Source organism: Neltuma alba, unplaced genomic scaffold (genome assembly GCF_004799145.2).
Source record: "Neltuma alba isolate B1F8T4 unplaced genomic scaffold, ASM479914v2 tig00012745_pilon, whole genome shotgun sequence".
Classification (NCBI taxonomy): domain Eukaryota; kingdom Viridiplantae; phylum Streptophyta; class Magnoliopsida; order Fabales; family Fabaceae; genus Neltuma; species Neltuma alba.
Genome location: NW_021637161.1, coordinates 133,816 through 154,868, shown reverse-complemented (window position 1 = coordinate 154,868; position 21,053 = coordinate 133,816). Strand labels below are relative to the sequence as shown.

The window sequence follows — 21,053 nt, the reverse complement described above, 5'->3', positions numbered from 1 at the left end:
CAACCAAGGTCCTTAAACAGGAAATAGGCAAGGCCTGTAGGGCAGTACCAACCCTGGAGGGACCTCCGTGGGGCAATCCTTTGATCTTGGCATTAAGAAGCATTGAGTATAAGATAATGCCCAACTGAAGATATCCAGAGAACAAAGGATTGTACTAACACTCGCTCAGAGGTTGCAGGACCATGACTCTATGAGCTTCCGATTCTATAAATACCAGTGCTCTATTCAATCTTCGCTACTTGAATTTGGACAGACTTCAAATATATGCTACTTCGAACAGCTTTGATAAGTGATACAAGCAAGGGCTGCCAATACATGAGGGGCCGAGATACCATCAAAATCTTCTTTATCGATATCCAGGAATCAAGATCTCTACTTTCTGCTTAAACTTGAATATTTAAAGGGATATAATTACAGTCAATCAAAATATAATCAATATAGACTACTCTACTTTTGTTTGATTGGACAGCTCGCTCCAAATCGCGCCACAAATGAATCATATGACTCGTCACCTCTCGGCTCACTAAACTATTGAAGGTTCACAAATACAATTAACAATATAAACTTCAGCTTAGCGGGATAGTTACCGGGATATCCAGCCGGCAAATGATCTTTCTCCTCCTACTCCTTCACTCCCCTTGGTGATTTTTGAATGAACTGAACCTCTTCATAATTGGATCGCCAATCCACCACCTCTTGTTCAGCTGAAGAAATCCTGAACTCCTCTGCCTGCAAACACACGATCAGAAAGCTCCGCCAAGATGGCATTCACCGTGAGCAAAACGACACTCGACCCCAAGATGACGCCGAGCACAACACCGGTGGTGCCCAAGACCTTGCCAAACGCCGGCCACTCAATCTCCCTAATCTCTTCTGCCACTCCACTCCACAAGTTTTCCCCTTCCTTCTCCTTCCTATCTTGCATTGCCTTCTTCAGTTCCGACGCCAACTCGGATAGTTCGACGTTCTTATCAGCAGGGTCGGGCTGAGATGTTGGTGGTTTTTGCTCCGCTGATTCCGGTAGGGTTTGACTGGCACTGGAGGGTTCAGGCTCGGAACTCTCTTGGCTCTCCTCAACGACGCGGACCACCGGCATCAGCCCCCGCCGCGGCTCCGAGAGGACAGTGATTCCGATGGGCCGAGATCGATGAGGAAGGAAAGGGGGGTTCGGAAGCAGAAGATCGGTGTTCAAGAAGATGGGTCTGGTGGGTGTTTGCAAAGGGGATAGCGCGGCCAATGGTCGGAAAGCATGGAGCGTCATTGCTGTCAACCCCCCTTCTGATTCTGGATAACAGAAGATGTGGAGGCGTCTTCGGAGCTTCAAAGAAGTAACTGGTAAGCCATTTCAGATATTTCGAGGAATTTTATTTGCGGAAATTGCAAGTTTCGCTAAGCTCAATTTTTAAACTGGAAATATTCGCATAATCATTTTTTGACCAGCATTCGCATAATCATTTAAGAGACGCAAGATAAAACTGAAAAATAGTGTTTTTGTATCCACTAAAATAAAATACAAATTATACATGTTTAGGAAGTAAATGAGTTCGCTAGAGCTTTCTTTGAAACTCTATGACTCGAATTAATTAATGATTCATTTGGCCAAAAAAAATTAATTAATGATCCCAGGATGCTTGCTTTATTTATGATTTCCTCTATTTTTTTTTAACAGATGAAATTGCTTTATTGTTTAACTTGGAATCTCCTGGGTATTTGACCTGATTTATAATCTGAAGCCCAGCTTAGCTAAATATAGTTTCTTTTGGGCCCATATCGAATCATCAGGGTTTCGGCCATGACTGGTCTGTGGACTCCTATATATAAAGCCCTTGCTTTCATCTTGGCCCTTTGCGTAGGTTTCTATTTTTGTAATATTCATTTTCCTTTTATGATTATAACTTGATATTTGAAAAAAACTATATAAATATGGGAATCTGCTTTTCATCGGCTAAATTATTAAATCTTAGTTGAATTTCAAGTGCATGTTTGTCTTTTCCTAGCAATGGTGAGCACAATGAGAATTGTGTCTTTCAAATACAATTTGAATTGGCTAGATATAAAATTTTCAATTAGTAATTCTTGATAAAAGATATTTTTGAAAAAAAAACTGATAATTAAGAAATTATTTTCAATTTAGATTCTTTACACATTAAAATAATTTTCTAAAGAATAATAGTAAGAAATAAAATTCAATTTGAACCGTCCAAATTAAATCCAGAGATAAACTTTGTATACCTATCAATCCATTTAGCATCATAACTCATTTTGTATAGATGCAAGAGTGATCAAATATTTGAGAGGATCAATAGAATGTGGAATGTGAGCATGATTAGATAAAACTATCCAAGAGAAAGATTCGCGGAGGCGTTTGCAGGCTCTGTGCTGCAGGGAGATAGCCAACCGCCACCATCTTCCATTTTTATAAAAAGAAGGAATAGAAACTGCTCCTATCACATCAACTATTCGAACGGTAAGATAATGGACAATCTTCCTTCCAGCCATTCTTATCTTCAGCTAACAAACAGCAGCCTTGTAGGTTTTAGCTAGCTTGGCTAGACACGACGACAGTTATTTTGTTGAATGAAATGAATGAGTTTTCATTCATAAAATAACAGTAGTTTAATTAATTTGAATAGATTAAAAATTTATTAAATTAGTTATTTATAATAAATGAGTTTAATTTTTTCAAATATAATTTTACTCATAACTACTAATGATGAAAACTCTTTTAATATATGTAATTAATATAAATACTTTAGAGAATGAATTAAAAATTAAAAAACCATATAGTGAATTAGATCTTATATTTAAAATCAATTATAATTTTCAACTAATTGTTGTAGTAAGTACCAGATGTAGTAAAACCTACCACTTCACACATTCGCAATTGTTAAGATTAGATGTGCATGGCATGACATTTACCGAAGTTTAACGTTGCCTCTTCATTTTCTCGTGACAATCATACCACACTTGGCTTCCACCTAAAGTATAGCCTAAAACCACAGGGTTGTACTCTCAGTCAAGTTCCAACCAATTAATGAAATCTGGTGAACGGTGAACCTAACATTGACAATAAGACTCTACTTCTGGTTTCATTTTTTGAGGCAAGGAAAAAAAAAAAAAAAACCACGGCGCATATTTAACTCACCCTTGATTCTTTTAGATTCACAAACGAAACACTGCGATTTGTCCCTTCAAGTGGGTCGTGAAACATGAATAGTAGTACCTAAACCCATTATTTTTACGACCCCACACCATCTTCTCTCCACTGATATGCAGAACAACCTCAATATATCCGGACACCATGAAAATGTATGCCTTGATCATATATATCTTATTCTTAACATAAGAACTAGTTATATAAGATTTCAATTCAACCCGTGTCTCATATTTATCTGTTCTTTTCAGAGTAGTCCTTATAACAATTGTATGTGTTAAAAATTCTATCAAATACTAGTTTTAACTAATACATATTATTAACTAGCAAGAGTATTACAGGGAAGACAACACCTATTTATTACAAATAACTAACTTAATAAACTTTTCTAATCTACTCAAGTTAGTCAATTAGTTAAAGATAAGAGATAATATTATAAAAGATATTACGATTCCCAAGGTTAATGTGTAAAGAAATATATCTGTTGATGCTACTATAACATTATGACAGATATATAAATACTCATGGCATGGGGACAAATAGGAAAAGAATATACTGTTGAGAGAACGAAGCATGCAAATGCAACTGCTGCTTCTTGTCGTTATGGGTGCTGACAAGAACAGTGCCTACAGCTGCGAGACTATGTATAAGAAATTGCTGTTCAAATTTGACAGGTAAATCACCCATTCCCGAGATCCATCACGTCTCACAAGCCATTATCTTTGTGAAAAATCAACAAGTTGACGGTTTTGCTTTTGGCTCTCTTTTATTTCCTTGTTGATTTCTGAGAAATCGCCTTATAATTATTTGTTGCCATGAAAACTATCCTTTAGATGACAGATTTCAGGTCCGATTCTGCTTCTAATTAGATATGATCAACGCTACGAGAAATTATATAAGAAAATCTCTTCGGCTCTCTCTCGTATGAATCTTCCGTGGTACGTGATCTTTATCCTCGACCTTGCAGAAGAATTTAAGGAATTGTTGTATGAATGAGTATGTACATTTATCGGGAAAATATTAAACATGATTGGCATACAGTTTGAAAGAACGTGTTTTAAAGGGGCAGAAATAAATTAAACCGGATAGAAAGTGATGATCATCGCGTCTTCATAATTGAATTGGTTGTCTTTTTCTAGGTCATCCAATTTTGCACACAGTAATTTTCAATTATTTAGCGGGACAAGGCGTCAAATCCTGCCCAACCCTTTTTATTTGAGTTTACTTACTTAATTTTCTGAAATGTATCATGATTGTGACTTTTTTATGAATAAATTGTCGGAATGCACCTTCGTTTCCGCTTGATTTGCTCAGGATCTTTGAGTCCAAATCTTTTTCAAAAAGGTATACATAATTTTAGCCTGATGTAAATCTTCTATCAAATAATTAAGTTATAAGACATGATTAGCTGTATGAGACCGAAAACAAGAAAAAGAAAAAAATTTAAGAAAAAAGTACGTATGAGACAAATTTGATGACTTCTAATATCATAAATTAATTCTAAAGCCTATAGTAGAATTATATTCTCTGCAATGCACATGTAATAACTAGCAATGCAAAAGAGGATGTTAACTCTATCTATCCTCTAGTATATGTCGAATGTTCACCTATATTTCTAGTTTCTTTTTCCTTCTCTTTTCCAGTTAATAATCAGCATTTGTGGAGGACAAATGGAATCATTGCTGTATCTGAGAAGTATTATTACTGTATTACTACCTCTGGTCCTAATTATAAGAGTCAGTTGATTAATTTGAAGAGATTAATGAAGTAAGTTAAGTTAGTTATTTATAATAAATAAATGTTGTCATTCCTAAAATATCTTTGCTAATTAAGTGTATTGGCTAAAATTATCATTATTAGAAAGACTATTTTGAAAAAAAATGTATAAATATGATAGACAAAATGGATTAGGGTCTTATAATTATAACCAAACTAAAAGTCAAGCAGGATCTTATATTAAGGACCGGAAGTAGTATTATTCAAGTCACTGATAGCTAGCCCCGTTGCTGATAGTCCAGATGAGAAGTATGGCAGTTGTTAGACTATTTCTTTTGGCCAAACGGTAGTAGTTAGACTGATGCTTTTTTCTTATAATTAACACTAGCTACTTTTTAACGAAGCACCTCCCTCTCATCAGCCTCTCATTTAACTGCGAAATGAATAATAATATTTAAGTCACTATTGTCTCAATCATATGCTTTGCATTATATATGGTAATAGTCCAAATGGGAACTATCTATATAATGGATGGCTGATTAATTATATAGCCACGCTTCCCTAAAACCAACGCCAATTGTCGTCTTGTCCAAAAGAACATTGACAAATAATAATTTCTCTGTAATGTAAGGACAAACAGTTCGGTGTTACGTACCAAGAACCACTTCTTACAACCTCACCTAAACCAACAAACAAAATTTAATTAATTAATTACTAATTTATTTTTAATTTCGACTTTAATTCTCGAGCAGACGAGAGAATTAGAGCCCTTTTCTTTTTCTTTTCTTAGTGTATAACTGCTGAAACACTCTACCTTGGATCCTCTCTGCCTTGTCTCCGAGTGTCCCCTGTATAAAATTTAATTAATGAGTTACTAATTAAAATCCCATGCATGCATGTTTCCCTTCAAATTAATTCCCCCGATGCACATGAATTGAGTTCTTCAACGATATCCTGTGGGAAGCATTTTGTAGACCATTCGGGGATTCTGGACCTGACACCCCACCCACCACTGGACCCACTCAAAGTTCTTCATTTCCGGAATCAGGAATCTCTATTCTCTACGTACTCAAATTCATTTTGAAGACTGTTATTATATTCTCAAAATAATTGTGCATGTAAACACAAATTTACTGGCCAGAAAAACAACTTATATATTGACAATAAAACATACTCCTCAAAATAAACCAAAACAGTTGTCTCTTTAGCTTATTGGATGTCTATATTATTAACTAAGGGAGTGTTTGGATAGAAACCAAACCATGATTTCAGAAGTGCTTTTACGGTTTACAAAGTAAATATGTGGAGGAGTTTATCTCGTTTTACGGAAAAGTGCTTTTAAAACCATGATTTTCATATTGCCAAACACCCCCTAAATACCACCTACCTAGATTTAATTTTGAGAATGTATGTGTTTTGTTTTTGTGTCGGTATTCGTTGTCCTTGAAGTGCTGCTTCACTGAAACATCAATTAATACAATTCATCTTACAAAATCTATGCATGCCATATTCTAATTTACTTATAAAAAATGTAAAAAAATAAGGAAATCACAACTAATAATTAGTTTGCTTGTTTTATTTCCTACCAACGGTCGACTAACCAGATTAAGATATCCTGTTTCCAAGGGCAAGTTTCCGGAGAAACAAATTAGAGCCAATCATTGTACTTGCTGCTTCACACACCGATCCTAATTAATTGCTGCTCGTGGGGTTTGTGACATGAAAAAGAGAAAAGCTGATCATGAAGTTATTACTACTTTACCATTCTAGGACCACACAACAAAACGCAAGGACAATAAACCACCTCTTCTTTGTCCCCTCCTCAAAAAGCACAACTAATTCCATCAAAATTCCAACTCTTTTTCCTCTCTCTTTTTTCTCGTCATGCTGAGAAAAAGCCCAGAAATGAGTGTTGTGTTTTTGTTAGCATATACGTAACAAAGTGAGAATGGAGAAAATATCATAATAATACTTCATCGAGACATACATCACCAACGTCCTTTCTCTCCCCCACGCCTCCTTGGTTATGTGAAACTGTGATCTTTTAAGATGCAATTTTGCTTTGTCTTTATCGCTGGATCCCAATCCCCCTTCACAAAACACTAAAGCAAATTAAAGCAACGGGCCTCACAACCGCCACTCCATTTCTTTCTTGGAAAATTCGCAAATATATTAATCATCAAATCAATTTAATGTTATCCAAGGGATCTCGAAAAACATTTAGAATAGAATCCTAAATATACGTACCAAGCTGGCGTAACATAATTGGGCACTTGGTAGTTTTCTGAGAATAAACTATAAAGGATTCCTTGGTCTTGAGAAAGCAATTTTAACTCTAGCAAGCTAGCATCCATTGCAGTGATATAAAAGGGGAAAAGTAATTTTACAATAATTATACAAACACCCGAAAAAGGAAAAAAAAAATTATTGTGGGGGTGGTTCTTGGGTAGTTTCCGGCGGCAGTGAGGAAGAGGGAGGTGACGAGGACAAGAGATGCACGAGGAGGTCGGTGAAAGCTCGAACGATGTACCTGTGAGCGTGAGGAGGGTTGAGAGCGAGATAGCATAAAAGGAGGTCGTGAAGATAGTCCCAGTCTCTTGTGACGTCCACCGAATCCCTGGATTCGATCATCTCTTGCATGGAACGGCGAAAATCGACGTAGGGATCGACGGAGTCCTTGGACACTCCGACGCCTCTGGGTATTAACGTTGACAGCGTCGCGTCACCAAGGCCGTGGTTGCTGTTGTTCGTGGTGATGGTAGGACGAGTGTCTGGGGACTCGATGATGGAGTTGGAAAGGCCGGGGGAGGAGAAGAAGAAGCGATGGGAGGCGAAAAGGGAAGAGAAGTCCGGTGGGGGAGGATCGCAAGAGTCGGAGTCGGAAGAGGAGGAGAAGTCGTCAGAGAAAAGGAAAGTTGAGGTGGAAGAAGGAGATGGAGAAGATGAGGATGACTGTTTTGGATGCGGTGGGGTGGCGGTGGGGCACTTGAGCTTGAAGAAACAGAGATGAAAGTGCTTGGAGAACATGTTGGGCTGTTCTGGGTAGAGAGAGAGAGAGAGAGCGAGTGAAAGTGGGTTGTGATTATATATAGAGTGGTTATTCTCTGGCATCATCAGGATATTAAGTGGGATTTACTTCATTTTGGATCATGCATTTTGCAAAAAATTATATATACAAAATCTGTAAAAAAAAAATAATTACACACACATAAGTGTTCATTTATATTTAAGGAAACAGTGACATGAAGGATGATTATGAATGAACCAATTTTTATTTATTTATTTTTGGCCATATAACAAATCTTCTTTTATCGTTATGTTTTTTCACAAAAATTATTTAGTTATAAGAATTTGCACTTCTCCTGTTCCAATCCAACTATGTACTATTGCACGTGTGAGATTGAGATCAAAGAAAGAAAAATCAAAAGGGCCCCGGGCTCAGCTTCTTTTTAGAATGAGGTGTGGCTATGACTACAAGCGGTTATCTCTTAACCCTGGTAGGATTTCGCAGAAAAAATAACTGCTAATTGGCGTGCTTCTGAAGGGAAAAATCTGGTCTGTCTAAAGAAAACAATAATATCGTAGGTTAAGTAATGGCTAACAGCTATATTAAGTCCAACTGTAATATCAATGATCCAGGGTCAATTTTTTTTGATAGAGCAATTATTAGATTATTGACTATTGAGTCATGAATAGTGGACACATCCTCAGCTTAATTAGAATTTAAAGAAGATTAGACTATGATACCGCGATTCAAAAGTCCAACAAAGCAGATAGAAATAAGGAAGCGAAGTCAATAAAGAAAAGGGTGTTACATGAAGGGAGGATGATGGAGGCATGATATTGAAGCTAAGGGGAACAAGACTGAAAAAGAAGACAAGAGTAGATGGATGACGCAGGAGGGGCCTGTGTGTGGAATAGGGGCAGACAAAACTGCCTTGTTTGGAAGCCCTGTTTTGTATAAGTGACCCTCCCTTGTCATCTCTGTTGCAGGATTCCCCACCATGTGCGCTCTTACTCTCCTCCCACTCTCATGGAATCTCTCCCCTCACCTTCCTCCTTCCCTTCACTCAAATATTCCCTCTCGTCCATTTCATCTCACTACACTAATACAATATATCTAATATATACCTCCGGTATTTAACATAAGACTTTTTATTTATTCTAAATATAAGAACCCAATCTATTTTATTTTTTATATTTCTTAAGATAATCTTTCTAATAATAGTAGTTTTAGTCAATAAATTTAATTAATAAAGATATTTTAGAAAAGATAACACATATTTATTATTACAAATAAGTAACTTAACTTATTTATTTAATCTTTAGAACCTGAGATAGTAAGTAATTAACAGGCTAACATTCATAAACTTCCATCTTACACATTCAATTATTTAATTTAACCACCCGTCGCGTTATTATATTTTTGCATTTACATAATTACATTCTCTTTCTTCGAATACAACCACAACAAATTTGGAAAAATTACACTCAGGTCCCACAGAGCATAATTAATATCAAAAAGGTCCCATGAAATCGCGAAATGATTCTGAAGTCCCCAGGGACCTGTGTGTAATTAATTCCAATTGTAAAATTACCTACTTACCCCTGTTAATTTTATTGCAACAATTCGTTTACAATCTCAACAGTGGCTGTTAACAACTCAAGAAGACGTGATTGACAACCTCGGCAGTGCTCATGACAACTCACTCTATGGAATGTCAGGGGCGTTGTTGAGGTTGTTAACTACCTCTTCTCGGATTGTTAACAGCCACTGTTGATGTTATAAATAGGTTCTAATTTTATTGCAATAATTCGTTTACAATCTCAACAGTGGCTGTTAACAACCCGAGAAGACGTGAGTGACAACCTTGGCAGTGCTCATGACAACTCACTCTGTGGAATGCCAGTGGCGTTGTTTAGGTTGTTAACCACCTCTTCTCGGGTTGTTAACAGCCACTGTTGAGGTTGTAAATAGGTTCAAATTAACAGGGGTAACTACGTAATTTCACAATTCGAATTAATTACACACAGGTCCCTGGGGACTTCAGAATTATTTCGCGATTTCGAGTGACATTTTTTATATTAATTGTGTTCTGTGGGACCTGAGTGTAATTTTGATGCCGTCATTTACAAATTAACGTTCTCGTTGAGCCTTGCTGCTGCGGCGACAGAAGCCGCTACGCCTCCCGGAGTTCTTATTCCCGAGTCTGGACTGTTCCTCATTTCTGCATCCGCCACACCTTCGGCGTCCTCTGGAGTGGCCGCTTTATCCGCCGCCAACCTCCCCGTTGCATCCCTCAGGACGTCGCCCAGCTTCACCTTGTCCTCGTCGCGAGCACATCCCGCATTGTATGCTGCCGCCGATTGCGCGATGGCAGCCAGCCCACCAGGTGATATCACGTTGCTTCCTGTTGCTCTCACTTCCGCCGCTTGTATTGCGGCGGCGTCGCTCTGCTCCACCGGCTTTTCGCCCACTGTCCTGGCCGCGGCTTCCAGCGCCTCCCCTATCGTCACTGCAGTCTCTCGAATTGTCCCCGCCGCACCCATTTGAAACTGCGTCGGTTCAACATACTTCCCCACAACCTTAGAGAGTAAGAGATTCACAGGGATTAATTCTGTTCTTGACTAATTTCAAACTGCAAGTTTATATTGAAACGAATTTGTCGTTTTCCATACAAAAATATAATAATTTTGGGGGGGGGGACAGTCGAAAGATAAATTAACCTGTCCGGCAACTGATTCAGTTACAATGCGTCTTCCGGGAGCTCGAGTCTCAGTAACGGTGACACCAAGGTCACCGGTGACATCATTGACGTCCCTGTGGCCGACGAGGCCTGAGTGTTCGTTTTGCGTGGCTGCTGACTGCATAACCGCGGCGGGTCCTCCAGGTTGGGTTTGTCCGAGCACCCTGGCCTCAGCGCTCTGCATCATGGCAGCATCCTCCGGTGCGACGGGCTTCTGGGCGAGGTCACCAGAGACGTGAAAAACGTCACCGTATTTGATGGGTTGTCGACCCCCTTGGGCGCGCCACGGCTGTTCCTGGCTCATTTTCTCAGATTTATGCCTGATGAAAAAGGGAATGATGAATTGCGACCTACGCCAACGTCGTTTTTCGATGCCTTCGGGAGTTGGGCTTGAGCAAAAGAGATTTAAATAAAAGCCGTAACGAAACACGTGTCGCCATAGGAAACATGCAGAACAAGACTAGTGCCAACAAGGAGACATGGCGCATTCCTGTTATGACACTACCAATGTCAATTTACACGTGGCATCAACCGAGTATTGCCTATATGGTTCTAGTGTACTACAACTGGTTGAGTCTGATGCCATGCAATGCAATGGCATCAGGAAACATTATAAGCCAAATTTAGTTACAAACTTGTGTTTAGGATATTTAATTATTTTTATACTACCTCCGGTCCTTAATATAAGACCCTGTTTGACTTTTGTATTGGTCTTAAATATAAGACCTCAATCCATTTTGTCTCTTATATTTACTCAATTTTTTCCAAAATAGTCCTTCTAATAATTATAGTTTTAGCCAACATACTTAATTAGTAAGGATATTTTAGGAAAGACAACACTTATTCATTACAAATAACTAACTTAACTTCTTTTCTTAATTTCCTCAAATTAGTCAACTGACTCTTATAATTAAGACCTTATAAGACCGGAGGTAGTATATTACAAATCTAAATTAAGTGCGAACATATTATAGGTTGGTGCGTAATACGTATTCCCATGAGTGTAGCTTCTCTCTATATATCGTAATTTCGTGGCTCCTTTTTCTTTCCCCCGCACCATGCAACTATACATAGATACATGCACACACATATATATGCTGTCTCTTTATTTCTCCCCATTCGTGCGCGAGCTGTGTGGATCGATCTCTCTCCCTTCTCGTCCGACGAACAGAGAGAGAGAGAGGCTTGTGAGAATGGGATCGGGGAAGCGAGGAGGCGAAGGGAGAAATAGTAGGTTGGAGGAAGGCGTGAGATCGGTGCTGTCTCGATGGAATGGGCTTCAGCTGGCGGTGCACAACCAGTGGGGCGGCTCCGATTCCCTCCAGAAATCCCACCACCTCGCTTCTGATCTCATCTCTTCCCTCTCCAAATCCACCGGTGTCACCTCCCTTCTCTCCCCCCCCCCCTTCTTCCATCGCCCTCCCCTTCTTTTTTTCTATCCATCTGAATCATTTGTCTAAAACATATTGCAGAACCTGTTCGTCTTGAGGATTTAGAAAATCTGCTCCACGAATCCATGTTGCTGACTTTCAACACCGACATAGAAGATGGCAGCATTGAAGAGGTATTATGTATATTAACATTCATTTCGCACAGCTTTTCCTTTGATTAGCGTTATCGCATCTTCAATTCCCTTCAGAAATTGGGTTATATATTGACAATGAACATAATATACTCCTCCGGTCTTAATTATAAGACCCAATTGACTTATTTGAGGAGATTAAGGAAGTAAGTTAAATTGGTTATTTATAATAAATAAGTATTGTCATTCCTAAAATATCCTTGCTAATTAAGTATATTGGCTAAAACTATCATTATTAGAAGGATTATCTTGGAAAAAATGCATAAATATAAGAGACAAAATGGATTGGGGTATTATAATTAAGACCAAATAAAAAGTCAAATAGGGTCTTATAATAAGAACCGGAGGAGTATATGTATATGACACAAGGACTTTCAGAGACGACATATCCACGAGCATTAATTTCGCATCTATGGATTCTTGTTTATTAAATTTTCGTATTGCTGCACAATGATCAAGTGCAATACTTTAATTTTCAGACCTTAGAAATATACAGCAGAACTAAGGTATCCGATTGTTGAATCGAGTAATATATACATCGGACATCACGATGCAGAAATATACTCCATGTTTATATATACTAGTTGCCCTTTTCTCTAGACGTACACACACACACACAAACACACGAATTCAATAAGAAGCAACTATTCTTAATTATAATTACATTTATAACTGTTGAAGTATTGAGCCAGAAGAACAGTTATCTTTGACGGATTCATATAACCTTTATTCGGCATGCAGGTAGCAGAACAGTTGGCGATCATCCATGAGGAATATTTGCACAGCCAACTATCTTATTAATATCTTTCGGAAATTTCCAACAGTTATTAATTAAAGTGAAGCAGAACCTCAGAGAACCAAACAGGTAGCTCCGCATATTATAAACTAATTAATTATTCTGTGGTGATCATTCATACTACATCTTTACGTAATTAACAGGTTGCAAGCGAGGTTTGCGGAACGCAGATATTAATTGGTGACTAAGAAGGAGAGTTTCAGCTCAGATTCGTATTTAGGGAATTGCTCAGCGATTCACACACCTATATTTGTTGATATATATGAGTAGAATGTATTTAATTAGCAGTACAGCTAATGGCGTGGGATAAAATTATTTAGTTAAAAAAAACGACGAAGTATTAAAAATAGAAGTGCATTGGGCCCACGAAGTGATGACTCGTTTAGTCTCTTTTTTCTTTTGTTTTCTTGTTAAATTTATCCTCTGTTTATCGGCATGATTACGAAGGATTTAAACCCCTTCAACGGCTATGAAATCGGCTGAATTTGTTGCAGGAAAACTAATAAGAAAATTGCAGAGTTACAGTAGTTCCCAGTGTTTGATTAATGTCGTAATTCATTCTGCTTCAACAAAAAAAAAAAAAAAGATTGTATTTCATTCAGTAATATTCACATTCATATTATTACATGCAGATTGAATTGAGCCTTTGTAATGGTAATAGGTGTATCACCGTCAATATCTAAAAAAAATTCATATTTGTATGCATATTACTTCAGAACAAATATCTTATAACTTTAAATAAATAGAAGGCGTATTTTTAAAGTTGAGTTAGTTAATGAATTCCAATATTACTTCAAGAGAAACTCAATATTACCTTTAATCAAGCTTTAGTTTTTTTTTTTGGGTATACTTTAATACTGCTTCAAGAAATAGAAGTGTATTAAGCCCACGAAGTAAAGGGAATATTAAATATGAACTCCAATAAAATTATTTTTGTATTTAATACAGCTTTTTTTTTTGTAAGCACGTGTATTCTTCTATTAGAGACAATCATGTTCAAGATATTATCAAATACTAAATGTAGATATTTCTTCTAACAAAAATTTGAATATTAATTCATCATATTTAAGGGATTAAATTTTTTATTGGTTAATCAAGCTTTAGTTGCCTTGTTGTCAACTCTCTCAATTTAGGTGGGCGGAAAAACGAAGCAAAACAAAATAAAAAAAAAAATTCCTTAAAGCACCATGGCCACTATATTGGAGGCCTGAGAGATGGCCCAATTTTGGTAATATATGCTAATTTTTCAAATGGGCTTGAAGTCTCAATTCCTCGCCGGCGAAAGCGATGACGTGTTTCACGCAACCGCCGGTTAATGTATTGAAATTCTATTACGCATACCAATTATTTAATTGCACTCGCCCACAAATAACTCAGAGCAAAATTGTAAATAAAATAGATTACATTCTAACATCAATCAAGTAAAGTTTAACTAATCATTAATTCCTTTCCAATTTATCTTAAACTGACGAAATGAATGAAGAGAAAGGTAACACTATCTCAGCTCTTTAATATAAAATTTAGTTGATTAATTTGAGAATATTAAAAAATTTAATTAAATTAGTTATTTGTTATAAATAACTGTTGTTTTTGATAGAATACCCTTATTAATAATATATTAGCTAAAATTACTATTTGATAAAACATTTAACATGTGTAATTATTATAAGGACTATTTTAAAAAAATAAATATAAAAAAAAACTAAAATTTTACATTTAAGATCAAATTAAAAATTAATTAAGTTTTTATAATAAGAAATGGATGAAGAAGTAGTATCTCTTGTAGACAAATAAAAACAGAAAAAGAAGGGGGGAAAACGATTTTACAGGATAAATGCGAAACAAAATAAAATAGCATCCGTGCTGTGGAGGTGGGAAACTGAGCCCAAAGTCCCAAGCAGCATCATCGCGGGCGCGACATTCAGCTCCAAATATTATAATCATGCGTACGCATGTTTTCTCCGTAATCTCATTTTTACCCTCCACAAATCCAGCTTTCTACTCCACTAGCTCCTCCCCTCGGCGCTCTGTAATTAGCCGGAAACTTTGTCTCAGAGGGTTCCATCGGAAGGCGCGTCGGAGGCCGCTGGATTTTATTATGTCTGCCTCCTTCTCGAGGTCGGGATCCTCTCTCGGGCTTAACGATGATGGCGAGCCTTTTTTGGCTTCGAGGACTTGTAGGCTTTCTTATCCTTTTTTCTTTGTTTTTTCTTCCTTCCCATAATCCAGGACACCTGGTAATTTTTCTTGGTATTTTTATCCGACATCTTTGTGTTTGCATGAGTAATTTAAGTGTATTGCCAGTCTTGTGTTTGAACTTTGAAGTGTTTGAATGATGCCTGAATTCGCGATGTAATACGTTGTGAGTCTCTGTGATTACTAACAACAGTGGAGCGGGCCTGTTACATGGTCAGAGTTCCCTTTGCTGCTCTTTTGCTGTTTACTGAGCAGTTCTTGATGGTGGCGGTGCATGGTCTAGAGCCTGAGAAGTGACCATAACTCGGGAAATGTTGGGCTGATGTGCGTTTGGACTATCTTTTGTAGATTTGCATTTTAACACTATCTCTGTGTTGTTGTCGAATTCGATCCACAAATTCAGGGGATCGAGGGAAGTATCGATCTTTTGGCGGAAGCATAAAATGACACTTTGCACATTTGAATTATATCTTTCTATTCATAGAGTTACAAATTTCTCTGAAAGATTGAATTGGTTCATCAATTTTCCCAATTTACAGTGACCATTTTTTCCCCTTTCCAGATGCTATTTTCTTTCATTCACTCTCAAGCCTTCATACTGCATTTTACTTTTTATTTTTTTAAAAAAAACTCCTTTTAACATTGATGGAATATATGCGTGATTGAACCAGATGCAAGTAAAGGAGATATGCTAACAACTGACGCAGAACTAGAACCAGAGGTGCCTCCCACAAGTAAAACTGCACCTCGCAAAACTAGATACCGTATGAGCACTATCAAATTGTTTGGGGTGGATTTATCTCCGGATAATATTGCTGTTGCAATGGTCTATTTTGTTCAAGGTGTTTTGGGACTTGCAAGACTGGCCGTCAACTTCTACTTAAAAGATGATTTACATCTGGATCCTGCTGAGGTATGTCTTCTCAATGCTCATGTTGTATTCTTCAGATATTTTTATGTTTGGATGTACGACTTGTGCTAATCGTTTTCCCCCCCTTAAGTTATGATTAACACTATAATATATGACCCTTGGCTTGGCTAAAAGTTGATGCCGGAAAGTGATATTACTTCCATGAAATTGTGCTCTATCTCATTTTTTTTGAACTTATTATACTTGCACGGCTGACAAGTTCCATATGGCTGACTAGACAGCTGTGATTACCGGGTTTTCTTCATTACCATGGCTTATCAAACCTCTTTATGGGTTTATTAGGTGCGAAGCTTTGCTGTGTCTCTTTTCCTTTGCCCTTAACTAACCAGGGCTTCAGGATCTAAAATTTTTGTAATACACTATGCAGTGATTCTGTCCCACTTTTTGGCTATCGGAGAAGGTCATACTTGGTTCTATCAGGGCTACTTGGTGCTCTCTCATGGAGTTTGATGGCTTCTTTTGTTGACAGCAAATATGATGCTGCTTTTTGCATACTTCTTGGCTCTCTTTCTGTTGCCTTCTCAGATGTTGTGAGTTTCTCTTACTTAGTTAATGACTTAACTCTGGTGTGCATTTTTTTAATAGCATAATTATGTCGAAGCCTTACTTCCTATTCTGCTACATGTGCTATAGTTGATATGTTATGTAATTAACAAGCATGTTGGTCAGATAAAGGTCATGAGTGTTGGTTATCTCATCTCAACATCTAGCTTTAAGGGAGGGTTTCCCACTCCACTTGTGTGCACATTAGTAGAGCAAGGAAACATTTGGCGCATACCTTCCTTTTTCTGGCCAGAAATTTAAACTTCCCCTTGTTCGTAAGTTTTTTATGAGCGAGGAAATTTAGGGATTTATTACTCTTAACTAACGTTGTAGAGCCCTCAAAGCTTAATGTCGCCTCCTTTTTTGAGTCACCTTTCTTTTTCTAAGACTCCCCCTGTTGGATGGTTTTGCAGGATAAGGTTATTTATTAGTTTAATATTAGATCCTTCATCTTTTCTGTTTTTGCGTAAAAACAACTTCAGTTTTAAGAAACTATTTTATTTCCTTTTTGGAGATTCATTTAACATTTCATTTCCTTTTTCTGTCATTTTCCCACTTGATTCTTTCACTTCCCTCCCAATTCCTAAATATACTTCTAATGAGTAAAATCGGGGTTGGCTATAGTTTCTGGTGTTTTATTAATCACTACTATATCGTTGCGGCATTATGAAGGCTTCTGATTTAGACATGGATGTGTTAGTGCTGAATAGTGGATTAGGAAAGTCAAAATTTCATTTTTCATACTTCATATAAATTGACCCCCTAGGGATCGGACGCTGGGGATTGGGTTGATCTGGCAATACTGTGTAAACATGCATTCTGTTGGGACTGCTTTTGAGTTGACAAATAAATCAAGACGTTGTAAAGTTTGTCGTTTGTTTTTAGAATTTTTGAAGACGATTTGTCTGCCTATTCATGAATGTTTATGGGGAGAGTATCAAAGCAGGATTCCTAATTTATTATTGACTGCTCCATTCCTAATTTATTGTTAATTTATGTCTCGATGAACCTTTGCCTTCCCATATTACCCTTGACTTATTTTAATCATTTTCAGACTCTGTTCTCGCTTTTAGAAACATCTTAATCTGTCCCCATAATTATGGAATTAGAATTTCGTTTTCTTTAACAGATTGAATTTGTTTCTGTTCAGAAAATGATTTTAGAAACTGAAGTGGTTTTAGGTTGTAGATTCAATGGTTGTGGAGCGGGCACGTGGTGAATCACAAAGTACCTCAGGATCTCTGCAGTCTTTATGTTGGGGTTCTTCTTCTTTTGGTGGAATTGTGAGCGCTTACTTCAGTGGGTCTCTGGTGGAAACTTATGGCGTAAGGTACCTGCGGAAGTTTGTGAATCAAGATGCTTCTGCTTACTAATTGAGTAACTTTTTTAACTACTACGAATTGAATGTCCCAGGTTTGTTTTTGGTGTCACGGCATTGCTTCCACTGATAACATCTGGAGTTGCTGTTCTTGTAAAAGAACAACCCATGCATGACTCCGCAAGAGGGAAAAGTCTTCCTTTGGCCAATCCTGCTTTTATGGAAAGCTCAAAACAGAATATTATTCAGCTGTGGCATGCTGTGCGACAGCCCAATGTTCTCCTTCCCACCTTGTTTATTTTCCTGTGGCAAGCAACTCCGCAATCTGACTCTGCTATGTTCTATTTTACGTATGTCCTGTCTGTAAATATCATCATATCTTTCTTCTTTCATGTTTGAGCTGAGTTTCTTGTTTTCTTTGTACTTGCTTGGACATGGCATTTCTTTTGATCTTACAGAATCTTTTTTCCCTGATTCATTTCAGCACAAATTCCCTTGGATTTAACCCAGAATTTTTAGGACGTGTTAAGCTTGTTACCTCAATTGCATCCCTGCTTGGTGTTGGACTGTACAATGGTTTTTTGAAGAATGTATCCTTACGGAAAATATTTCTAGTAACTACCGTTGTAGGTTCAGCTCTTGGGATGACTCAGGTTTGTAGTATCTTTCAAGTTAGTCCATATACCTTTAATTTCGACTGGCTGTTCTGAATATCTTTCTGCTTTCTTTTTCTTCTGTTGCCAGATTGTCCTGGTCACTGGACTAAACCGGAAGTTTGGCATTAGTGATGAGTGGTTTGCAATCGGGGATTCTTTAATTCTCACTGTTTTGAGTCAGGTAATCATCATGTGCTTTTACTCATTGTAGGATACTATCTGCTCCGGAAGGAGATCTAAACCTTCCTTGCCATTGTTGTGGTCATAAATTAGACATCATTTTTGGACATAATTAATCTCTCAGAGATGAGCATTTCATTTATGTCTCTGCCACTGCTGAGAAAGGCCAATATTTTTGCGCTCTTGGTTATTTAGTCTTAGTTTGGCATTGTTGGTGCAGTTCAATAGCTAATGATGAAAAGTCGGAAAGTATTTCACTATTTTTGTTAAAAATTAAAAATGTTTGTGTGCTTCTCCGTGTTTAAAAAAGAAGGAAAAACACAAGTAGCAACTGAGCAATTTATCAGTGCTTAATTTTTTCAAAGAAAAATAGTGTTAAACACATTTAATATTTATGGCCATATCATCAATAAACCTCACTTAAATAAGTTGTGATATATTTGCTACCTGTTTCTATATCAATAAGCCATATGCATCCTTTATATAATTTTGGACGTAATGCTTAGCCGTTGAGAATGTCATGATTCAGGACATTAAATTTGCTTATTCTACCTTGATTGTTAATCAGCCGCTATTTTTCCTCCTTTGTGCAAAATTTGTTTTTGCATCTAATTACTTGTGTGCTGCAGGCATCCTTCATGCCCGTTCTTGTCCTAGCGGCAAGACTGTGTCCCGAGGGAATGGAGGCCACACTTTTTGCAACTCTTATGTCCATATCTAATGGAGGGAGCGTTCTTGGAGGCTTGATAGGTGCTGGTTTGACTCAAATATTTGGCATTACCAAGGATAGATTTGATAATTTGGCCGCTTTGATAATCCTTTGCAATCTTAGTTCATTATTGCCTCTGCCTCTTCTTGGCCTCCTTCCTGGGGATGACCCTGATGCTAATTTAAAGGACAATGATGATGATATTGAGATGAAGTCTAATTGATTCGGTTTGTCATTGTTTGCCTTCGGCCCTCCTGGGGTTTGCGAAAGCTCTTTCCCAGTTTTGGTCTTTTATATGTTTACAAACTCAAATGATGCGGTTTATGTACCAGAGAGGAGGGGATAATAGATAATGTGTATATAAAGTCACTTGTCAAGGAAGGTTCTCTTTCTGCCCCTGCTTGTTTTGGAAGCCTCTGAACATGAGAACAGAGTCCACCTTTAGCTAACATATCCACACACGCACGCACACACTCTCTCTCTCGGTGAACTTTAATTGGTCTCTTTTAATGATTAATTAGAACCCCTCCCCCCTCCAGGAAAAAAAGAAAAAAAGACATATATTTAGGGATTTTCTGATATCCAATGGTTGGTATCGAAATTCATTGGACTGCACATGGTAGTATGATGAGCAAGCGAACCAGGGGAAGTGAAATGGTTTATGTATCTTTCTTTTCGGCCAGAAGAGGAGATGCTTGCTTTCATGGTCATGCCATGGCAATTTTTAATCCTCCGTCCGTGAGTGGGGCCACAGACGTGGGTCTATCTTTTGTGAAATTCAAATACAACCTGGTGTATGCACAAGGATACGAGTCTAGGTGATGAGCACCCATGTTCATAATATTTCGGATCTGGTTTGGATGGGTTAGATTTAATTTATTTTTATTTTTTAAATAAAAATATTTTTCAAGATTGTTTTTATTTTAGATTCTATACTCATTAAAATAATTATTTTAAAAAATTCAAAAGAAAAATAAAATAAAATTTAGATCATGTAAATCAGATTTTGATGGTCCAGATATGATGATAAGTATTAAAACTAGTTTTATGCACAAGCTGTGTTTAAACTTTAAACTCATTCCTTTGTATATGTATTTGAACAGATTGAATCAAACCAAATTAAGTTGATCAAAATCAATAAAAATCGACAAAGCATAAGATTCAATTTGGATTTCAAGCTTTGAAAATTTGTTAAATTTGTTAAATTTTCAGTTTGAACTGAATCAAATCGAATAACAATCTTATTCATTTTCTGAGTAGGGCAAAATATAATAAATGGATTGCAAATCTATATTCCTAATTTCTAAAATATTATAATTTGCTGTAGATTATATCGATTGATATATTGGATTTCTATATTCAATTCCGTACTTGAGCATCCGCGCATTCGTGTCTTTCTTTTGAAAACATTTTTCAAATAAATTACTTTTTTAAGAATTGGTACAAATATTTGTATGGGTGTTCATGTATCTCCCCACTTCACTTCAAATTTCTTAAAGATATATGATTCCCATAAGTCTTGTAA

At 37.1% G+C, this 21,053-nt stretch overlaps 5 protein-coding genes across 7 annotated transcripts; 2 read left to right on the top strand and 3 right to left on the bottom strand.

Moving 5' to 3' along the window:
* Positions 1 to 329: 329 nt before the first annotated feature.
* On the bottom strand, positions 330 to 1,325 carry LOC114730607 (preprotein translocase subunit SECE1). The gene has a single exon (XM_028917714.1). It carries the CDS (start codon positions 1,259 to 1,261, stop codon positions 701 to 703), a length of 561 nt encoding a protein of 186 aa, XP_028773547.1. The 5' UTR covers positions 1,262 to 1,325; the 3' UTR covers positions 330 to 700.
* A 5,834-nt stretch (positions 1,326 to 7,159) lies between these two features.
* On the bottom strand, positions 7,160 to 7,936 carry LOC114730619 (transcription repressor OFP12-like). The gene has a single exon (XM_028917731.1). It carries the CDS (start codon positions 7,895 to 7,897, stop codon positions 7,295 to 7,297), a length of 603 nt encoding a protein of 200 aa, XP_028773564.1. The 5' UTR covers positions 7,898 to 7,936; the 3' UTR covers positions 7,160 to 7,294.
* A 2,064-nt stretch (positions 7,937 to 10,000) lies between these two features.
* LOC114730582 (late embryogenesis abundant protein D-34-like) lies at positions 10,001 to 10,921 on the bottom strand. The gene is made up of 2 exons (XM_028917677.1): positions 10,598 to 10,921; positions 10,001 to 10,456 (listed from the first exon to the last, which is right to left on the bottom strand). The coding sequence occupies exons 1-2, from the start codon at positions 10,919 to 10,921 to the stop codon at positions 10,001 to 10,003; spliced, it is 780 nt and encodes a 259-aa protein (XP_028773510.1).
* Positions 10,922 to 11,810: 889 nt separating this feature from the next.
* Positions 11,811 to 13,000, top strand: LOC114730588 (pre-rRNA-processing protein TSR2 homolog). The gene is made up of 3 exons (XM_028917685.1): positions 11,811 to 11,994; positions 12,090 to 12,181; positions 12,941 to 13,000. Exons 1-3 carry the CDS (start codon positions 11,811 to 11,813, stop codon positions 12,998 to 13,000), a joined length of 336 nt encoding a protein of 111 aa, XP_028773518.1.
* Positions 13,001 to 14,902: 1,902 nt separating this feature from the next.
* Positions 14,903 to 19,977, top strand: LOC114730583 (folate-biopterin transporter 1, chloroplastic). Of its 3 annotated transcripts, none has more exons than XM_028917678.1 (9): positions 14,904 to 15,172; positions 15,863 to 16,104; positions 16,340 to 16,404; positions 16,490 to 16,652; positions 17,847 to 17,995; positions 18,079 to 18,333; positions 18,468 to 18,636; positions 18,728 to 18,820; positions 19,449 to 19,977. In XM_028917678.1, the coding sequence occupies exons 1-9, from the start codon at positions 14,938 to 14,940 to the stop codon at positions 19,749 to 19,751; spliced, it is 1,674 nt and encodes a 557-aa protein (XP_028773511.1). In that variant the 5' UTR covers positions 14,904 to 14,937; the 3' UTR covers positions 19,752 to 19,977. The 3 variants fall into 3 exon arrangements, with proteins under 3 accessions (XP_028773513.1, XP_028773511.1, XP_028773512.1); XM_028917679.1 differs by lacking the exon at positions 14,904 to 15,172 and adding an exon at positions 15,206 to 15,515; XM_028917680.1 differs by lacking the exon at positions 18,079 to 18,333 and having other exon boundaries at positions 14,903 to 15,172.
* The last annotated feature ends 1,076 nt before the right edge of the window (positions 19,978 to 21,053 follow it).